The sequence below is a fragment of the Bubalus kerabau genome, chromosome 8 (assembly GCF_029407905.1).
Source record: "Bubalus kerabau isolate K-KA32 ecotype Philippines breed swamp buffalo chromosome 8, PCC_UOA_SB_1v2, whole genome shotgun sequence".
Taxonomy (NCBI): Eukaryota; Metazoa; Chordata; class Mammalia; order Artiodactyla; family Bovidae; genus Bubalus; species Bubalus kerabau.
Window position 1 is genome coordinate 92,480,635 of NC_073631.1, and position 20,041 is coordinate 92,500,675.

Below are 20,041 nucleotides of genomic sequence, written 5' to 3' on the forward strand. Positions count from 1 at the left end.
TAGAGATTTTTATTTATCAAATAGAGCAAAAAAAATGAATGTTTATCTCACTTTATGTGCATAAACTTACATAAATACAATGAAGAGATAGAGATGAGCCAAGAGTACTAAGAATGGATATTAAATGAAACTAAATTGCAAGAGAGACTACATGGAGAAACACATGTCATTAGTGCAAAAACTCCATACGGTTATAAAACTAACTTGTATAAAGATACAAGGTAGAAGACATTAATAAGAAATTTCCATTTATATACTAATAAGAACAAAGATATCTTCTTTCCACTCAGGTTTATAATAGTAATAAGTCAATCTCGATTTATTCCTGCCTCTCTCATTTTTTAGTTAAATCTCCCTGTTTTATTTCCCAAATAGTGGAACATCCATATTTAATGTATTTTGTCTTGCTCTATTATAAAAATATATGTATATATTTTCTTACCTTACTCTTCTAATTTTAACACCAAAACCTTAAGATATATAGAAATTATTGAGCATTAGGCAGTTTCCTTCGATAATTTTAATCTCTACCAAAAAGAAGTCTTCTGCATTACTGATTTTTTATTTGCAAGTGTATAGTGTCAATTCCCAGGATTCTCTATTTAGATCCATTAACTGGGCCATGAGCACCTTGAAGACAAAGTGGTGTCTTATTCTGCTTTGTATTTAGAGGGCTTGGCACAAAGTAGGCCCTCCATAAACTATCCATGAATCAAAGGAAGGATCATAAAATGTCTTTCTAAAATCTCTGGCTCTTTCTAGATATTTTAGCTGTGCGAATTTCTCCATTTTATTTTCTTCAAGTGAGACTGAAAACATAATTGTGTCTGTGCTGCTAATGCTATAGTTAAATGGGAGAAAATTTTCCTTCCCACTGAAGATTTTCCATTATCCTGTTTTAGGGAGCTCTAAAGACTCCTTCAGGAATAAATTACTTTTATAACTAAAAAATATGAAATTTTTTCCAATGTACCTAAGAACAGTATACTCTGATTTAAATGAAAACTTAATATTTTAGTCAAAGATGTGAAGTTGTTTAATCAAACTAACACAAGAAAATAAACAGAAGTAGGGAAGTCACTGGTTTGTCAGTTCTACATTCTCTTCAAAATACAAAAAATAAACTATCTCATGTTATTTTCTATCTTACTTTAAAATGTCTTAAACATAAAGATATATACTAAATGAAAGTGTTAGGGGTAGAGATGCACATTTTTCTATTTTTCTGGGTAAACTAAACTTTTAAAGAATAAATATTTCTTTTATGATGGCAAAAAATTTTAAATAAAGAGATAAATTATTAAAAGCAGGACATAAGTATTCATAATAAAACTTTTTCCAAGTGTATTCTATTTTAACATTAGAAACACAACTCAAAAAAGTTACCACTTTTCTAGCATATAATCAACAAACTGGAAATTACCAAAAATAATCTAAGAAAGGAAAAATAACATGTCTAATTTATTGTACATTTTTTTTATTTTTAATTTTCATTGGAGTATAGTTGATTTACAATGTATTAGTTTCAGGTGTACAGCAAAGTTAATCTGTTATACATATACATATATTCCCTCTTTTTGGGCTATTTTACCATATATCACATTACAGAGTCCTGAGTGCTATACAGAGTGCTGTGCTATACAGTAGGTCCTTAAAGTTATCTATTTTACATACAGCAATGTGTATATGTCCATCCCAATCTCCCAATTTATCTCTCCCCTATATATATATATTTATATTATAAACATGTGTGTCATGTGTTCAGTCGCTTTAGTCGTGTCAGACTCTTTACGACCCATGGACTGTAACACACCAATCTCCTCTGTCATTGGGATTCTCCAGGCAAGAATACTGGAGCGGGTTGCCATTCCTTCTTTCAGGAGATCCTCCCAGGATCAAACCCACATCTCCTGAATTGCAGACAGGTTCTTTACTGCTGAGCCACCTGGGAAGCCCTATAAACATGAATTTGTTTAATTTACACATATAAATTGCACTGAAGGGGCTTGGTGATCTCATCCCAACTGAATTTGCCTGTTTTATCTCCAGATACTGCCATTCAATACTGCATAAATCATATTCTCTTAAATATCTAGTGCTTTTCCACATACATTTTTGGAATATTCTGAGCCCCCACTAATAATAAATAGCATTTTTCTCTTCTGCACATATCTGATCCTATCTATCTCTGAAAATCTAGGCTGTAAATGTTTCTTCCCTGTGAGGTTTATCTTAGATTGTATCCCAAAGAAGGGAGAAGGAAAAATAATTCTTTCTTCTTCTATACTCTCCTATACATCATTTTAATATTTTTTTATATTGTGTTATTTATAAACTTTCTTAATATTTTTCTGCCCTTAAAACTCTGTCAGATCCTTGGGACGAGGAATGTCTTATCCATATGGCTATCTCATACAAGTGACTGGTGGAAGTTGCTGTTCATAATCAGTGGTCAATAAATATGTGCTGAATAAATTAATCAGTACTGGTAAAAACAGAAATACTGAACTTTAAAAAGAGAAAAATAAGTGGCCTAGGATTCATATTTAATGATTTATTAATCATAATGGCTCTCAAATTAATTCAAATACACAGAGGATAAGAAAGATAAATATACAATAGGCTGTTTTAGTTTGTACAAACATTCACTAGACTAAGTTGAAAATGAGATTTAATATACATTGTTCTAAGTTTCTGAGAAGAGCATACTGAAGCCATTCAAACAAGAATGGGAAATACACAGTTTAGTAGTGAGACTACAGTATTCTGATATATCAGAGTTGGGTACCTATCTCAGTCTACTGAAACCAGAAATAGGAAATCAGCCTGAGAGGTATAACTGTGCTACTAAAAATGATAAGGTTTTAATCGCTATCATTGCATCAATGTTAAAAAAGTGAAAAAACATGAAATGAAATCTTTGAACTAACTCAGAATACTCAGGAATCACAAAGGGGTCATTTCCCTTTTGTTACAGTGCCTTAGACTGAGTCCTCGTCATTAAACAATTTTTAGTTTAGTCAAAATAAATATTTATAACCACAAATCAGTCTCCGAGATAATGAAATCAGGACACATCTTTTTAACATAAGTATTCTTTAAAAATGAACAATTAAAAAGAAAAAAAAAATCAGGCAACTTACTTGCATATAAACAAACATGGTTTTTACATGCTAATATTTCCTAATGATGAACACAATCAGTGGTGCAATAGGAAGCAAATCAATAGATATCAAACATGTAAATCACAAAACTAGTGTATTAATTTGCTAATTTTAATGGATAATACATTAAAATTTCTCATGACTGAGCAGGAAAAGGGCAGAGAAAATATGAAGCAACTGATAATCCAAAAAGAAAAATTTATCTGACTTTACCAAGCACTAAAGTAATTTTTACTATATGGAACTTGCAAATATTGGTAGGTTATTACACCTTAGAACACTGCTAAAGAGTGAAAGGGTACAGGGAAAAGTCAGGCACCTGATGTCACTGATAGTACAGTGACTGACAGAAAATATTTCTCTAACATAAGAAATGTATTTCATGGGTATTACTAGCATCTATTGGATCGTGTAACACCAAGGACATAATTGGAAGTAATACATGCAATATTAGCATGAAAAGCAAAATCTTTAAGTGGTCTCAAATCATTTTATGATCTGATACCCCCACCACAGTCCAACAGTCATATTTTGTGTGACTAACTATGGAATTCTGCCTTCCCATAATTCCTTAGCATTCCAGGGTCCTCATGCAGGGATGATCTACTCTCCTAGTACCCCTGTGCTCATTCTTCCTGCGATTTTTCTTATTCTGTTACTCAATCTTCTCAGTACACATCACATCTGGATAAAATAATTAATTACATAATAGTTGTTTAATTCCACTTTTCTCCACTGAAAATTACTGCATGATGGCAAGGTTCATAACTGTCTTAATCAGTGAAGATTTTTCAGACATCAAGCATAGAAGACAAAAAACATTCAACAAATCTTCAGACAACTCAATGAACACTGAAACATATGAATATACACATGAAACATACACACATATTATATAAAATAAACCTTCATTAAATCTTAACATAAACTATACAACTACCACAAAACTTGCTTCATAGAAACCTGGCATTTTAGAATTGCAAAGGACCTTAGAAATCATATAATCAAGTATATCTTCACTTTTCAGATAAGAAAATAAGGGCCAGAGAGGATAAATGAGCAGTCTGTGGTCACATACAGCTAATTATTGTAGAACAAGACAAGAATCCAGATCTCTGATTTCCAGGTACTACTCTACCTGCCCTTTCAAAACTAAATCTTACAGGGGTGGGAAAAAAATATATTAACAAACGTCTATAATTTTGTCAGTTTTGTGGTAAGATCTTTGAAAAAAAAATTTTAAGTACTTTGAAAAAGTTGTATTTTATATCTACATATTAATGTTAAAACTTTCTTTAAACGAAAGCTAAAACTGAAAAAAAATGCCTCAGATGAATGGAGTTTCAATCAGAGCATTCGTACTCTTGCAAAATGTGCCATTAATCTAGCAAACATGTTTTAGGACTGCTGTACTTAAACACAGAGCTAAACTTAAGAAAACAAGTGACGAAGAATGGTATAAGAACTGTAGTATAAAGTTGATCCTTTTATGCAAAAAGTTTTACCTTTGATTTGCAACAATCTTTACCCTAGACACTAAAAACTCTAAAATAAATAGCCTAATTAGACCTCTTAGATGATTAGCATTCATGATTTTAAATGCAGAAAGAATTTAAACTAAATTGTGACCTCAATCTTCTCACCATTATATTTTAAAAAGGAGAAACTTTGACTTACCATTATCAATATCCTGTTACCAGACAAGTACTAATTAGTTGTATGCTACCACTGCTGAGTCACTTCAGTCGTGTCCAACTTTCTGCAACCCCATAGACGGCAGCCCACCAGGATGCCCCATCCCTGGGATTCTCCAGGCAAGAACACTGGAGTGGGTTGCCATTTCCTTCTCCAACGCATGAAAGTGAAAAGTGAAAGTGAAGTCATGTCTGACCCTCAGTGACCCCATGGACTGCAGCCTTCCAGGCTCCTCCATCCATGGGATTTTCCAGGCAAGAGTACTGGAGTGGGGTGCCATTGCCTTCTCTGAATTAGTTGTGTAGTTCTATCCTATTTTAATGAATACCTACTTAAAATATATTTCAATAGCAGAAAACACCTTTCATATCAGTTAGGAAAAATACTAATATCTAATATATCACACATGTTTTATAGAATGCATACATGCTAATTCATTTTATTATAAACTTTTTATATTGCTTTTCAAATAAGAATAAATACAAGAATTTTAAAGATAAAGATAAAAATGTATTTAAAATATAAGCAAATAGATCCCTAATATTCAATACCATGTATTTATTTTTTAAAACACTTCTCTAAGATGTTCAAGATATGTTGTGAAATAAAGCAATTTACAAAACATGGATAGTATGATGTCATTTGATAACGCACATATGAGTTTACATATACATATATATACACATACATATGTAAGTATACATATATACATACATATATAACACTGGAAGGATACCAAAAAAATGGCATAGCAGTGGTATTATCTAATAATGGGACTAAGTGATGGGAGTGAAACTTTCCCTGTTAAACACCTACTAAGTATTCTCACTTTCATTCCCCTCTCTCTCTCCCTCTCATCATTTCTGAAGAATATCTTTCTTAAAAAAAGACATGATTTGGTGTCTTATGAAACACTGAATTCTTAGTAATTCAGAATTGTCATCATAAATATTAATTATTTAAACAAAGCTGAAATAACGTCATGCCTTTAAGGGCAAGAATACTAATAAGGAATAACAGTAAGAACAGGCCTCTACTGGAGCCACTCATAGAAGTGCCTCATTAAAATAGCTATACAGAGATACTGATTTTTACCCTACCTAAACAACCTCAAGCAGATTTAATTGTGTGTGTGATACACTAGCTTTATAAACTTTTATTTCCTAGTCTACTTTCCTGATAAGGCTGTCAGGTGGTACATTTTTTTTAGTATACTTGCCTCCAGAACTTCACAGTGCCATACCAACTGTTAAAACTATATCACAATCAAAGATGTTTAAATTGCATCAAAAGTCACTCTGGTTACTATTGTGAGAGAAAACAGCCTAATGAACTATCCTAGGAGTTTTATAACATGAACTGCATGGCAACTATTTGCTTTCCTCAAGTTTTAAAGTAAGATTTTAAGATACACCACTGATTGAATAATAGCTGTTCACTGAGGAAAAAATAAATGACTACGTTCTTTTCTTTGTTCCAATTAAAAATTAACTGATTTACCACCTCTTCACAGAAACTTAGCAAGAAGAGAACATAGGCAAAACATTCTCTGACACAAACAGTAGCAATGTTTTCTCACGTCAGTCTCCAAACTCCAAACACAAAACACGTATACAACTAATCAATTCTATGTCAAGTCAACAAGTGCCTTATTAGTTTTCGTCTTTACAGTTTCTGAATTACTGTTAAGCTCTCACTGATTCCTCTACCTTAAATCTCTTCCTGGTAGAAGAAAATAAATTGAAAAATAATCTGGGAGATAACCAGGGAAACTGGAACAGACTTGATATTTTATATATATATATATATATATATATAAATTATTGTAGGCATAATGATGAAATTGTGCTTATGCATGTATACAAATACATAGGAAAAGAGAAATATACATAGATGTGTGTGTGTGTCTGTGTGTATATACATGACTGCGCCGATGATGTCATGATTTATAAAAGTTGATGTTAACATTTCAGTAGTTTAATTATATTGTGTATGTATTCATTTGTGTATACACATAAACACATACATACATATACATATATACATAATTTTAGGACGCTTTCTCTTTTATATGCTGAAATTTTTAGGGTTTAAATTATATAACTCCTGCTATTTGCCTCAAAATAATCTGTGGCAGTAAAATGAGTAGATGAAATGGATGAAATAAGAGCCTAAATACTGATTACTGCTGAAGTTAGATGTTCAGAATATGGACAGTATTTATTCAATTCTTACCACTTATACATGTGTTTGAAATTTTTCATAATAAAAATTTTAAAGACTAACAGGTAAAATGTTCCACTAAAAATTCTGTGCCTACTGTTTGATGTTTTTCCCCAAATCCTCCAGGCAGATTCATGCCCAGTTTATTGAGGTTGCTACTCCAGTTCTATTGCAGTCACCACCATTAAAGATTTCCAATAGACTAGAGAGAGTGGACACCATAAGGTCAAGCACTGTGTCTTATTCATTTTGGTTTCTTTAGAGCCTAGCACAAAGTCAAGCAAAATGTCAGCCCTTAATAAATGTTTACTGAACCTAAATGAATGTAAATAAAAAAAGAGACCGAGTACAGACAATCTCATCTGACTTTGTTGTTTTGCAGAAACTATTGTTTTTCCCCGTATCATTTACTTGTTAGTAACAACCTTAAATCAACCATATATCTAATATTTCTGTAGCATCATTTTAGAAGTACTTTCTAATACTAAACAATTTATCTGGAGACATCTATGACTCAGTAATTTTTATAGCTATATGCTTCAATATTAGTTAATTGCCAAAACTGGTTCTACAAATATCCAGAGAATTACTAATTAACATCAAAGATGTCATATGATTCTTATTAAAAAACAATTTTAAATCATTTTAATACACATGCAGAAAAAAAATCTGTAGTATACACCAGAGAGTAATTTCTGTAGATGTGCTGTCCAATACAGTAAAAACTAACCATATGTGGCTATTTAATTAAAATGATACAAAGTTTAAAATTCAGTTCCTCAAGCCATATTTTAAGTGCTCATTGGCCAAATAAGACAAGTAGCTACCATATTGAGAACACAGATCTAGAACATTTCCAGCATAGCAAACAGATCTATTGGATGGTAGAACTGTTTTTGGTGTGTCTATCTTGTACCCTACAACATTTCTAAATTCATATATTAGCCCTCTCAGCTTTTTTTTTTTTTTTTTGATTTTTAAAGATTTTATATATATTGGATCAGGTCATCTGAGAAGACTTGTTCAGTCGCTCAGTCATTTCTGACTCTGCGACCCCACAGACTGCAGCATGCCAGGCTTCCCTATCCTTCATTTTCTCCCTGAGTTTGTTCAAGCTCATGTTCATTGAGTCAAGGATGCCATCCAACCATCTTATCCTCTATCACCCTCTTCTCTTGCTCTCAATCTTTCCCAGCATCAGGGTCTTTTCCAATTAGTTGGCTCTTCACATCAGGTAGCTGAAGTACTGAAGCTTCAGCGTCAATCCATGCAATGAATATTCAGAGTTGATTTCCTATAGGATTGATTGGTGTGATCTCCTTGCTGTTCAAAGGACTCTCAAGGGTCTTCTCCGGCACCACAGTTTTAAAGCATCAATTCTTCAGTGCTCAGCCTTCTTTATGGTCCAACTCTCACATCCATACATGACTAGTGAAAAACCATAGCTTTGATTATATATGGACCTTTGTCAGCAAAGTGATGTCTGTTATTTAATATGCTGTCTAGGTTTGTCATAGCTTTTCTTCCAAGGAGCAAGCATCTTTTTTAATTTCATCGCTGCAGTCAGTGTCTGCAGAAATTTTCAAGCCCAAGAAAATAAAGTCCGTCACTGTTTCCATTTCTTCCCCATCTATTTGCCATGAAATGATGGGACCAGATATTATGGTCTTCATTTTTTGAATATTTAGTTTTAATCCAGCTTTTTCACTCTCCTCTTTCACCTCCATCAAAATGTTCCTTAGTCCCTCTTCGCTTTCTACCGTTAGAGTGGTGTCATTTGCATACCTGAGGTTACTGATATTTCCCATGGTAATCCTGATTCCAGCTTGTGCTTCATCTAGCCTGGCATTTCACATGATGTAATAGAAGTTAAATAAGCAGGGTGACAATATACAGCCCTGACATACTCTTTTCCCAATTTGGAACCAGTTTGTTGTTCCACTTCTGGTTCTAACTATTGATTATCGACCTGCATAAAGTTTTCTCAGGAGGCAGGTGAAGTGATCTGGTTTTCTCCTCTCTTTAAGAATTTTCCAGTTTGTTGTGATCCACACAATCAAAGGCTTTAGCACAGTCAATGAAGCAGATTTTTTCTGGAATATCCTTGCTTTTTCTATGATCCAATGGATGTTGGCAATTTGATCTCTGGTTCCTCAGCCTTTTCTAAATCCGGCTTGAACATCGGAAAGTTCTTCATTCACGTACTTACTGTTAAAGCGTAGCTTGAAGGATTTTGAGCATTATTTTGACAGCATGTGAAATGAGTGCAATTGTGCAGTAGTTTGAACATTCATGGGCATTGCCCCTTTTTGGGATTGGAATGAAAACTGATCTAGTCTTCTGGTTTCTATTGTTTTCCTCTATTTCTTTGCATTGTTCACTTAAGAAGGCTTTATTTCTCCTGGCTATTCTTTGGAACTCTGCATTCCGATAGGTATATCTTTCCTTTTCTCCATTTCCTTTCACTTCTCTTCTTTTCTCAGCTATTTGTAAGGCCTGCTCAGACAACCATTTTGCATTTCTTTTTCTTGGGAATGGTTTTGGTCACCACATCCTGTACAATGTTATGAACCTCTGTCCATATTTCTTCAGGCACCCTATCAGGTCTAATCCCTTGCATCTATTTGTCACTTTCACTGTTTAATCATAAGGGATTTGATTTAGGTCATACCTGAATGGCTTACTTTCTTCAATTTAAGTCTGAATTTTGCAATAAGGAGTTCATGATCTGAGCCACAGTCAGCTCCCAGTCTTGCTTTCGCTGACTGTACAGAGCTTCTCCATCTTCAGCTGCAAAGAATATATTCAATCTGATTTCGGTAATAACCATCTGGTGATGCCCATGTGTAGAATCGTCTCTTGTGTGTTGGAACAGGGTATTTGCTATGAGCAGTGTGTTCTCTTGGCCAAACTCTTGTTAGCCTTTGCCCCACTTCATTTTGTACTCCAAAGCCAAACTTGCCTGTTATTCCAGGTATGTCTTGACTTCCTACTCTGAGAAGAGAGATAATTTTACTTCTTCTTTTACAAATTAGATGTCTTTTCTTTTCTTCTTATTTGATTACTCTGGCTAGAAGTTCTAGTACAAGGCTGAATAGCAGTGGTGAAAGCAAGCATCCTTTTCATGTTCCTGGCTTATGAGGAAAGCTTTCAGTCTTTCACAATTGAGTATGTTAGCTATAGGTTTTTCATAATTGACTTTTATTGTGTTACAATGTTCCCTTTGATTTTTCTGAGTGTTCTGACTACAAAAGTATGTAGAATTTTTCAAATACCTTTCCTGCAATTAAGATAATCATTTGTGTTTTTTATCCCTTTGTTCTATTATTAATGTGATGTATTTTGTTGTTGTTCAGTAGCTAAATTTGTTCAATTCTGAGACCCTATGGACTACAGCACTCAGGCTTCTCTATCCTCCACTACGTCCTGGAGTTTGCCCAAATTCATATCCATCTAGTCAGTGATGCTATTACAATGTAATACAATGTAGTATAATGATTTTCTTACATTGAACCAAACATAATTTCTGGGATAAATCCCTTTGGTCATGGTGTTTACTCTCCTTTTAATACACTGCTGGGTTTGGTTTGGTATCATCTTGTTGGGGATTTTAGCAGGCATTTATTTTATAATAATTATAGAAAGTATTATGGACATACTCATATAGACTTTAGCTCATATTATTTTTTAGTTAGTAAGGATTATTTTTAAGTAAGAGAAAATGTACCTATCTTTAAGACAGTCTATTGAATATTGAAAATTAAACTTAAGTGAGAGGAAAAATTGTCCCTTTTTCTGTCAATGATAAGTTTCACTAATCTCTTTGGAGTGTTCAATTTTAAGGATGTTGCTTTTTAAAAAAGTATAATTTTTCATATATCTGCAAATCTACAATGAATTTCTAAAAAATGGCTTGTAGGATACATACAGCGTGATCAATAATTCTATTTCTAAAGAGATCAAGTAATATAAAAATATTTTACCCCTTCATAGAAAACTTTAGCACAGTCCTTTGCTAAGCTTCCAAAAAATAATATATTGATCTTGCTGATCTCTGAATTCGAATTATCTTGTTCTATAGAGAAACACACACAGAAAAACACTTCAGATACAGAACTTTTATAGACACAAAAAAATTGCTGACAACTAAATTCTAAAACCTATAGTTACTTCAAAATAAAATTATGAAGAAGAGTAATTAAAATGCTTATAATTCACTTTTAGTTTACTCTATCACCTTAAGAACTGCAAAAATAATGTACAGAATGCTACTGGGCATTAAAAGCAAAATTATAACAGTTTCAACTATAATATGCTTTACAAATTTCTGTAAATACCACATTAACATCACATAATGATCACTTTCATTTTCCCATGGTTACCATCAAAAGAACTGAATAAGGTACTGAATAAGAACCAAATAAAAATAATTCCATTTTTATACTGTATAACATCACTCTCCAAATACTTTATTTTTACTGAACTTCTGGTAATATATAATTATTAGAACTTTAAGTTTTAATCTAGACAAGTGAGTTCTCTGCAGCACCCATATATTGAAGAGTAAAAGAGCAGTGTGTGTGTAAAAACTGAGCTTTTTGTGATTTTGACAATAAGAATTATCTGGAAAAGAAGAAACAGATATGCTACGAGGAATCTCACTTGGAAATTTCTCGGCTTTGGGGAAGACTCTCCATAATCTTTGTTCTCCAGAGGTCACCTCCTAGAACCACTGAAGCAAGGCCAAATGCTAACATTCAATTACTGTAACATCTGAGAGAGGTCTCATTAATACCAGCTTTCAAACATTCAATTACTCCAACTGCTCTCACATCAGACTTTCATGCATCTATGAAGTACATGAAACATCTTTCCAAAACTTTCAGTGTAACTTGTAACTCTTAAATCTGCTACTCTATCACCAGCAATGAAAAAACTATCACACATCTGCCTATTACCTCCTTTCACTCACTTCTGTCATCCAATTCCTCAAAATAAGTAGATACATAAATTGAAACACTAATGTTCTCAAAAACAAAAATACAATGGCTTCTAATCAAGATATAACTTACTTCTTTAATATAGTAAATGCCCTGTCAGATGTCTATTTCTGGCCATGACAAAGTAATGGGAACTGGATTTGTTCTGTCCTTAAAGAAACTAACAAAAACAACAACTATATATATATATATATACACACACACACACACACACACACACACACACACACACACAACAGTTTGCAGACACTGGACAACAGGAAGTGCAGGAAACTATTCTCTTTGAGAAGGAAAGCAAAGCCAGAGCCCTAGTTTATTTCCTGGAGATTCTAGGCAACAGAAAATGGAGGTAAAATCTAAAGAAAGCCCAGCAGCCTCACTGAATTCAGAAGAGTTCAGATTTGAGGACAGCAAAGTGGATAGAATTTGTGCGACATGTTGCTGAAAGGAAGACAGCAGCATAGACAAGTGCTCTGGAGATGAGTGCCTTTGGGTCTTTGGCTGAGTACTGATCTCCAAAAGCACAGGAGGAAAGAATCCCAGAAAGGAATTAGAACCACTTGAAAGAAAGAGGCAGAATAATTCTGAGACTCACACAGCGTTGTGAACTGCTCTGGCTCCAGAGTGGAATCTTCACACACAAAGCACGTGGTAAACTTGTCAGAAGGGCACTTCCTTGGTTATCAGGACAAATTAGTCCCGACATAAACGCTGCTCTAGACCCATCCTAACAAAGTTAATCAAATTGATTTCAAGAGAATTTACAGTATTCCAAACTGAAGACAAATAATATTTAAAGAATTACAAATAAATCCAATATTTGATAATTTAAAATTCTGAATGTCCAGCATTCAGTTAAAAAAACTACCAACAATGTAGAAAGGAAAAATACATAAGAACTGGGGTAGGGAGGATATAGGGTGGGGGGTTGGGGGGGGTCAATAGAAAATAACTCAGAAATAACAGTGATAATAGCATTGACGTAGAAGATTTTGAAACAGTTATTAAAATTGCATGTTCAAGAAAGTAGAAGACAATAGGTGAGGAGAACTGAGAGACATGAAAAAAACTAAACAGGAACTTAAAGAGTTGAAAAATAGAATATTAGAAGCTAACCATACAATGACCAAAGTTAACAGCAGGTTAACAGAAAAGAAATGTTAGTGAAAATAGGAAAACAGAAAAATCAAAATCAATTAATACAAAAGCTGATTTTAAAAATCAATAAAATAAATCTACAGCCAGAACAATCAGGAAAAAAGTAAGAGAGAGAGAGACAGAAGTCATGAATTACCAAATCAATGAAATACATCATCATTACAGATCCTACCAACAATAAAAGCATATAAAAAGTATTTTATGAATGACTTTACACCAACATATTGACAAGCAAGATGACCTGGATAAATTCCTTTAGAAACACAATCTACCAATGCTTACTCAAGAAAGAAAGAGATAATTTCAACAGCCCTATGTCAATTAAAGGGACTGAACTTAGAGTTAAATCTTCCTACTGAAAAAATCTCCATATACAAGTGGTTTCACCAGTGAATACTACAAACATTTAAGGAAAAAATAAACAATTCCAGGTAAAGTCTTCCAGAAAATAGGAAAGGAGGGACCATAAACAACTCTTCACTAAGAACAGCATTACCCCAATATCAAAACCAGTCAAAATCACTACAGGAAAAGACAGATTCCTACCATATTTTTCATAAATTTAAATGCAAAAATTCTTAACAAAACATTAGCAAATCAAACCTAGGAATATATAAAAGGATAATACATCAGGCATGCCACCACATCCTGCTCTATTTTTCTTCAAACCAAATTTCTGTCAATTATTACCTTGTACAATTATTTGCTGAATTTACTTATTCCCCTACAATGTAAACTTCATGAATGCAAGAACCTTGTTTTGGTCATTGTTATATTGCTAGCTACATTGCTGTACCTAGAACAGTGTCTGTTATGTATATGGTTTCCAATAGTTTTGGAAATATACTTCCAAGTTTATTTCCCATTCCCTGCTGTAGACCATTCTTCATTCATTCAACTAATTTCAGACTTCAGATGAGATTTACTTTGGTCTCCAAGTATTCTAAACTCTTACCAAGATTATTTAAGGGTTACTAGGGAGAAGAATTAGCTCACGTAACACCTAGGAAAGAAATAACATGCTGAAAATAGCATTATCTTACAATTTGCTGTTTGGGTCACATTCATGAAACTAGAAAATAGGGAGATGAGTTAGCCATTGTAATATCTGGGTAGCACATTAAAGGAATCTGAAGCAAAACAGAAGCCATGGGGGAGTAGGGAGTGGACAGACTTTGAAGGAAAAGATTTAGAGAGGAAAAGAATAACTTTTCATTCCATATATTTGATGCTAGAGTAAAAGAATAAATTTTCACTCCATAGATGTTCATACTAAAAATGATTTCTGTGGTTCATACTAAAAATGATTATATGTGTATGTATACATAAAGTTACCCATTTCTAGATTATAAGCAAAAAGTTAAGCAGAAATGGTCTTGTCATTTACCTTGAAGTCCAATCTTTAAAACAGCTCTTCTGTTTTCACCACAAATTAAAGAAGAGATAAGTGAGAGTTTTCCCTGAAGTGAAAGAAAAATAGTTACACATAAATCCAAGAGACTGTAATAACATAATTAAAATTGGAATAAATTTTTAAGGCTACTTTATTCATCATTACAAAATACTGGAAAGAATCCAAGTACTGCTGCACAGGGGAATGTTATAAACAGACTGTGGTGGAATTTCAGCAATCAATAAAATATAATACTATTGATAAACGTAACAACTTGAAGAATTGCAAATAGTGAAAAGAAGCCACAATCAAAAGGCTACATACTGATACGTGTAACATATAATATTGATACTTTAAAAGAAAAAAGCTACATACAGTTCAGTTCAGTTGCAAAACTGGTCAAAAGTGGTTGCCATGGATTGAAATTAAGGTAGCAGCTGACTATAAAATTTGGGGGGAGTGAAAGCCTGTTCTACAGCTTGATTATGGTTGCAGTTACACGTTTTTATACATCTGTCGAAACTCACAGACCTATATATAGTAAAAACCAGTGAATTTCATAGCAAAATGCATTTAATAAAAGTCAAGAAATGTTGAGATACCTGCAGACATGTGCAGGTTAGAAAAAGGAATATAAGAATTCAAACTGACATTTCATTTATATCTAAAAGGGTTTATCTTAATAACACCAATAAAAATGCTAGAATTTTTAAAATATTTCACTTAAATTCTTCTACATCAAACATACAAAATAAGAGAAGAATGATGAAGTTAGGTACAGCACAGTAATAATATTAATGATCCGTCAGAAAGAAAATTAATCAAATCATTTTATTAATAAACACAAGTATGCAAGAAGATGGGGAAACACTGGAAACAGTGGCAGACTTTATTTTGGGGGGCTCCAAAATCACTGTAGATGGTGATTGCAGCCATGACATTAAAAGACGCTTACTCCTTGGAAGAAAAGTTATGACTTTTCTTGCATCAGTTCAGTTCAGTCGCTCAGTTGTGTCTGACTCTTTGCAATCCCATGAAGCCAGGCCTCCCTGTCCATCACCAACTCCCGGAGTTGACCCAAACTCATGTCCATCAAGTCAGTGATGCCATCCAGCCATCTCATCCTCTGTGGTCCCCTTCTCCTCCTGCCCCCAATCCCTCGATTCAAAAACAGAGACATTACTTTGCCAACAAAGGTCTGTCTAATCAAGGCTATGGTTTTTCCAGTGGTCATGTATGGATGTGAGAATTGGACTGTGAAGAAGGCTGAGCGCCCAAGAATTGATGCTTTTGATCTATGGTGTTGGAGAAGACTCTTGAGAGTCCCTTGGACTGCAGGGAGATCCAACCAGTCCATTCTAAAGATCAGTTCTGGGTGTTCTTTGGAAGGAATGATGCTAAAGCTGAAACTCCAGTACTTTGGCCACCTCATGCGAAGAGTTGACTCATTGGAAAAGACTCTGATGCTGGGAGGGATTGGGGGCAGGAGGAGAAGGGGACCACAGAGGATGAGATGGCTGGATGGCATCACTGACTCGATGGACATGAGTTTGGGTCAACTCCGGGAGTTGGTGATGGACAGGGAGGCCTGGCTTCATGGGATTGCAAAGAGTCAGACACAACTGAGCAACTGAACTGAACTGATGCAAGAAGCATTATCCTAATCAACCAAATGTGAAGTGAGTTTGCAAATACTAAAAAACATTTGATTAGGAATTTAAATACAATGAAGTAGAGAAGACCAGCTGTAATACATAGAACTTTATTTCATATGACAGAAAATATCAGGAAAATGGAAAACAAAAAAAATGGAAGATAACAAATGTCTACATGAAGAATATTGATTACCGGGTAAAACTGAAAAGTGACATCATTTCTCTTTTACTATATGACACATTTTGTCAGTAAGCCCTTTACCTGCTTCCCATCACTCTTAACTTTGACCCAAAATTAAATATACAACTAAAATTTAAAAATTTAAAAAAGTAAAAAATATTGGATATAACCCCCCCAAAAGTTCAGGAACTTAAAAGACAAAATCAATAGAAATTCCAAAATCTGAAATCCTCAGCGAAAACACAAAACAAAACAGTACTGAAGAAAGACAAACAGTACCTGACAGACCAGAAGGACAATATCAAAGAACCCAACATGCAACCATACATACATGTAAGTGACATCCAGAAAAAAAAGAGTAGTAATATGCAAGAAAAAAAAAATCCAAGAAACATAAGTCAATAATTTCCTTAATTTGATAAAAACTGTTGACCTCTGCATCCAAGAAGTTCAGTTGCTCACATCAGGATAAGTTCAAATAAAAACTACACCAAGGCACTTGACAATCCAACTTCAGAAAAAAAACAGTAATTATTCTGAGTTGTGTCAATTCTTACCTGGATATATTTCTTGTCATAATCACAACCTGGCTGTAGGGATCTGATATCTACTTTGTGTAATTTATTTAGCAGATCAACTTCAGGCACTCCATTGACTTCTTTTATTAATTCAAGTGGCATATCAGATCTGCTTCATAGTGTGATGGAAAGCAAATTCAGTTAGGGAAGTTGATAACTTACTGTTGAAAACACAAAAACCAGTATTTTATCCAAAATGTAGTAAATAATTTGCTTTAAGCTTCTTTGATTTGCTTTTCGTTTTTAGTTAGTCATCACTGTTGCGGGAGAAGGACGGGTGAATTATTCTGTAATTTTATTACGATGATCAATACACACATCCTCCTAAGGCATTCAAACTTAACCATTTTCTATTAGTCTTGTATTTTAAGAACTACTTGTATAATTCAGCTTTAGGATCTGTGAAAAGGGCACCAACAACCGCCTTTACCACTGTGCTTTAAAAGGTACAAACTATTGACGAAGGGAAAGGAGGTTGAAAAGTTTTGCGCTTGTTTTTAAATTCCTTTGGCAGTTGTAACACTGTGTAGGTAAACTGTGCCCCAAAAGTTTATGACTCCAAAATATATCTGTTGCCTCCTCCCTCCAGCCCCTATGCAGTCGAAAGAAACCATTGAACTGCTGTTAACTTGCGCATTTTCAGATTCTTTTTTTTCCCCAAACTTATTGCCTGGGACACGCACTAGTATCGACATTTAGTTTTAGTGTGTGCGCACCAAGCTTCTCCAAGCCAGATGACCGTCTGAGGGCAGAGACCTGGATTAACTGAAGTCAGCTGCTCACAAAACGCTAAAATGCTCAACACAAGTAAGCTCACGAGAAAGACAAGTATGAAGATTTTCCCTGCAATAACTCCTCCAAATGTTGATCTAAACTAAACCAGGCACTTCATAATACCGGTTCAGGTCCCGACTCACCTCGTAACCACGTCAAGATCTCCAAACTTACTTGGAAATTGACCGACCCGCTCTCTTAAAAGAGAAACTAGGAAGCGTTCGGACGGGCGCGCTCGTGACGTCACACGCACGGCAGCAACCCAGTCCTACGCATGCGTACACGACCGCTAGGGCATACGAGCGGCTCATTCTCGGGCCTTTGGAGGACGAACTGCGAGATGGTGTCTAGGCCTAAAATGCCCTGGAAGTTTCCCGGAATAGCTAGAGAGGATCCAGCGCGTGGCGGGGAGGGTGGCGGCTGCACTACTCCCGCGCCCCGAATTCCCGCGGATCCACTTAGGGCAGCTCCCGCCAATTTCGAGCAGTCTCTCCGGCGGGTGGCAGAGGGAGGAGAGGCGGTGCTACACATTTCCTAAATCCAATAACCAATGAAAAGCCTTTCGCAGACCTAGGCGGGTTTGGTAGATTTGGAAGCTCCTGGGGACAGGGCCCTTATTTTAGTTCCCAGTTGTCTTCCCCTAAAGGCAAAAGCTCTAGCGCAGTTTTTACAGTGAAATAAATCTAGCAAGAAGGAATGCTACTTTTCAGATTTGATTAACCACTTCAATGATTTATAGGACTATCATTTTATGCTATAATTAATGAGCTGTTTAGTTGCTAAGTCTTGTCAGACTCTTTTGCGACCCCATGGTAGCTGGCCAGGCTCCTCTGTCTGTCGGATTTCCCAGGTAAGAATATTAGAGTGGGTTGCCGGTTTCCTTTGCCAGGGGAATCTTCCCCTCCCGGGGATCAAACCTGCCTCCCCTGCATTGGCATTTGAGTTCTTTACCACTGAGCCACCGTAATTAATGAGATGCTGTTAAATGTGAATCTTCTGCTTATTTTTGATTCCGCCCTCCAGTCATTTAAGTGAAACCACCCAGTGCAAAACTAGAATGAAATAAATATCCATATAAATATTTCCAATGCTATTTGGACTGAAACATCTGCTGTACATACATATTTGCAGGAAGAAATAGCTAACATATTTGAAGAAAAAAATTTTTTTTCAGCAGGAAGCACATGTGTTAGTCCATCTTCCCTTTCTCTGCCATCCCTGTATTCATATTGTGTATTCATATTGTGATAACAATTTGAGCTCTGCAGCTGGTTATTTGAGGAAAACTATCCAAGGGGTCAATTACACATCTTTTCTCAACCTATTTTCAACTTTTCCTTCTTATTCTCTGTGTTGATCTGAAACAAGTAAGACTACCAGATAATTCTCCAACAAGGATGTGTTTATTTGGGATCAGTAGAACGTGGCAACTCAAGGTTTGCAACCACGAGGAAACATACAAGAAAAGGACTGGAAAGGGAAGAAGAAAGCTGGTATAGAGGGGGAAAGAGAGGTAGGAGAGTTTTAATAAGCAAAGAGTTCATGGCTTTTCATTGAGTCTTCTTTTAACCTTATTTTATATTGGAGTATAGTCAATTAATAAACAATGTTGTGATTAGTTTCAGGTGAACAGTGAAGGGACTCAGCCATACATATAAACCTATCTGTTCACCCCCAAACTCCTTTCCTATCCAGGCTTCACATAACATTGAGCAGAGTTCCATGTGCTATACAACAGGTCCTTGTTGGTTATCTGTTTGAAATATAGCAGTGTGTTCAGTTCAGTTCAGTCGCTCAGTCATGTCCGACTCTTTGTGACCCCATGAATCACAGCACGCCAGGCCTCCCTGTCCATCACCAACTCCCGGAGTTCACTCAAACGCACGTCCATTGAGTCAGTGATGCCATACAGCCATCTCATCCTCTGTCGTCCCCTTCTCCTCCTGCCCCCAATCCCTCCCAGCATCAGAGTCTTTTCCAATGAGTCAACTCTTCGCATGAGGTGGCCAAAGTACTGGAGTTTCAGCTTTAGCATCATTCCTTCCAAAGAACACCCAGGACTGATCTCCTTTAGAATGGACTGGTTGGATCTCCCTGCAGTCCAAGGGACTCTCAAGAGTCTTTTCCAACACCACAGATCAAAAGCATCAATTCTTCGGTGCTCAGCTTTCTTCACAGACCAACTCTCACATCCATACATGACCACTGGAAAACCATAGC

General features: G+C 35.2%; 1 protein-coding gene across 6 annotated transcripts in view; it reads right to left on the bottom strand.

The window, feature by feature from the left end:
- Positions 1-18,880, bottom strand: part of POT1 (protection of telomeres 1) — a 98,310-nt gene extending 79,430 nt beyond the window's left edge. Inside the window, exons 1-4 of one of the 6 annotated variants that reach the window (XM_055590830.1) lie at positions 17,965-18,134; positions 17,027-17,156; positions 14,628-14,700; positions 11,066-11,157 (exon numbers count right to left, since the gene is read on the bottom strand). In XM_055590830.1, coding sequence (XP_055446805.1) covers positions 11,066-11,157; positions 14,628-14,700; positions 17,027-17,149 — 288 coding nt within the window. In that variant the 5' untranslated portion in view covers positions 17,150-17,156; positions 17,965-18,134. Of the gene's footprint in view, positions 1-11,065; positions 11,158-14,627; positions 14,701-17,026; positions 17,212-17,964 lie in introns of those variants that run through there. The other 5 variants (XM_055590833.1, XM_055590831.1, XM_055590832.1 and 2 more) reach the window with 5 other exon arrangements.
- Positions 18,881-20,041: the final 1,161 nt, after the last annotated feature.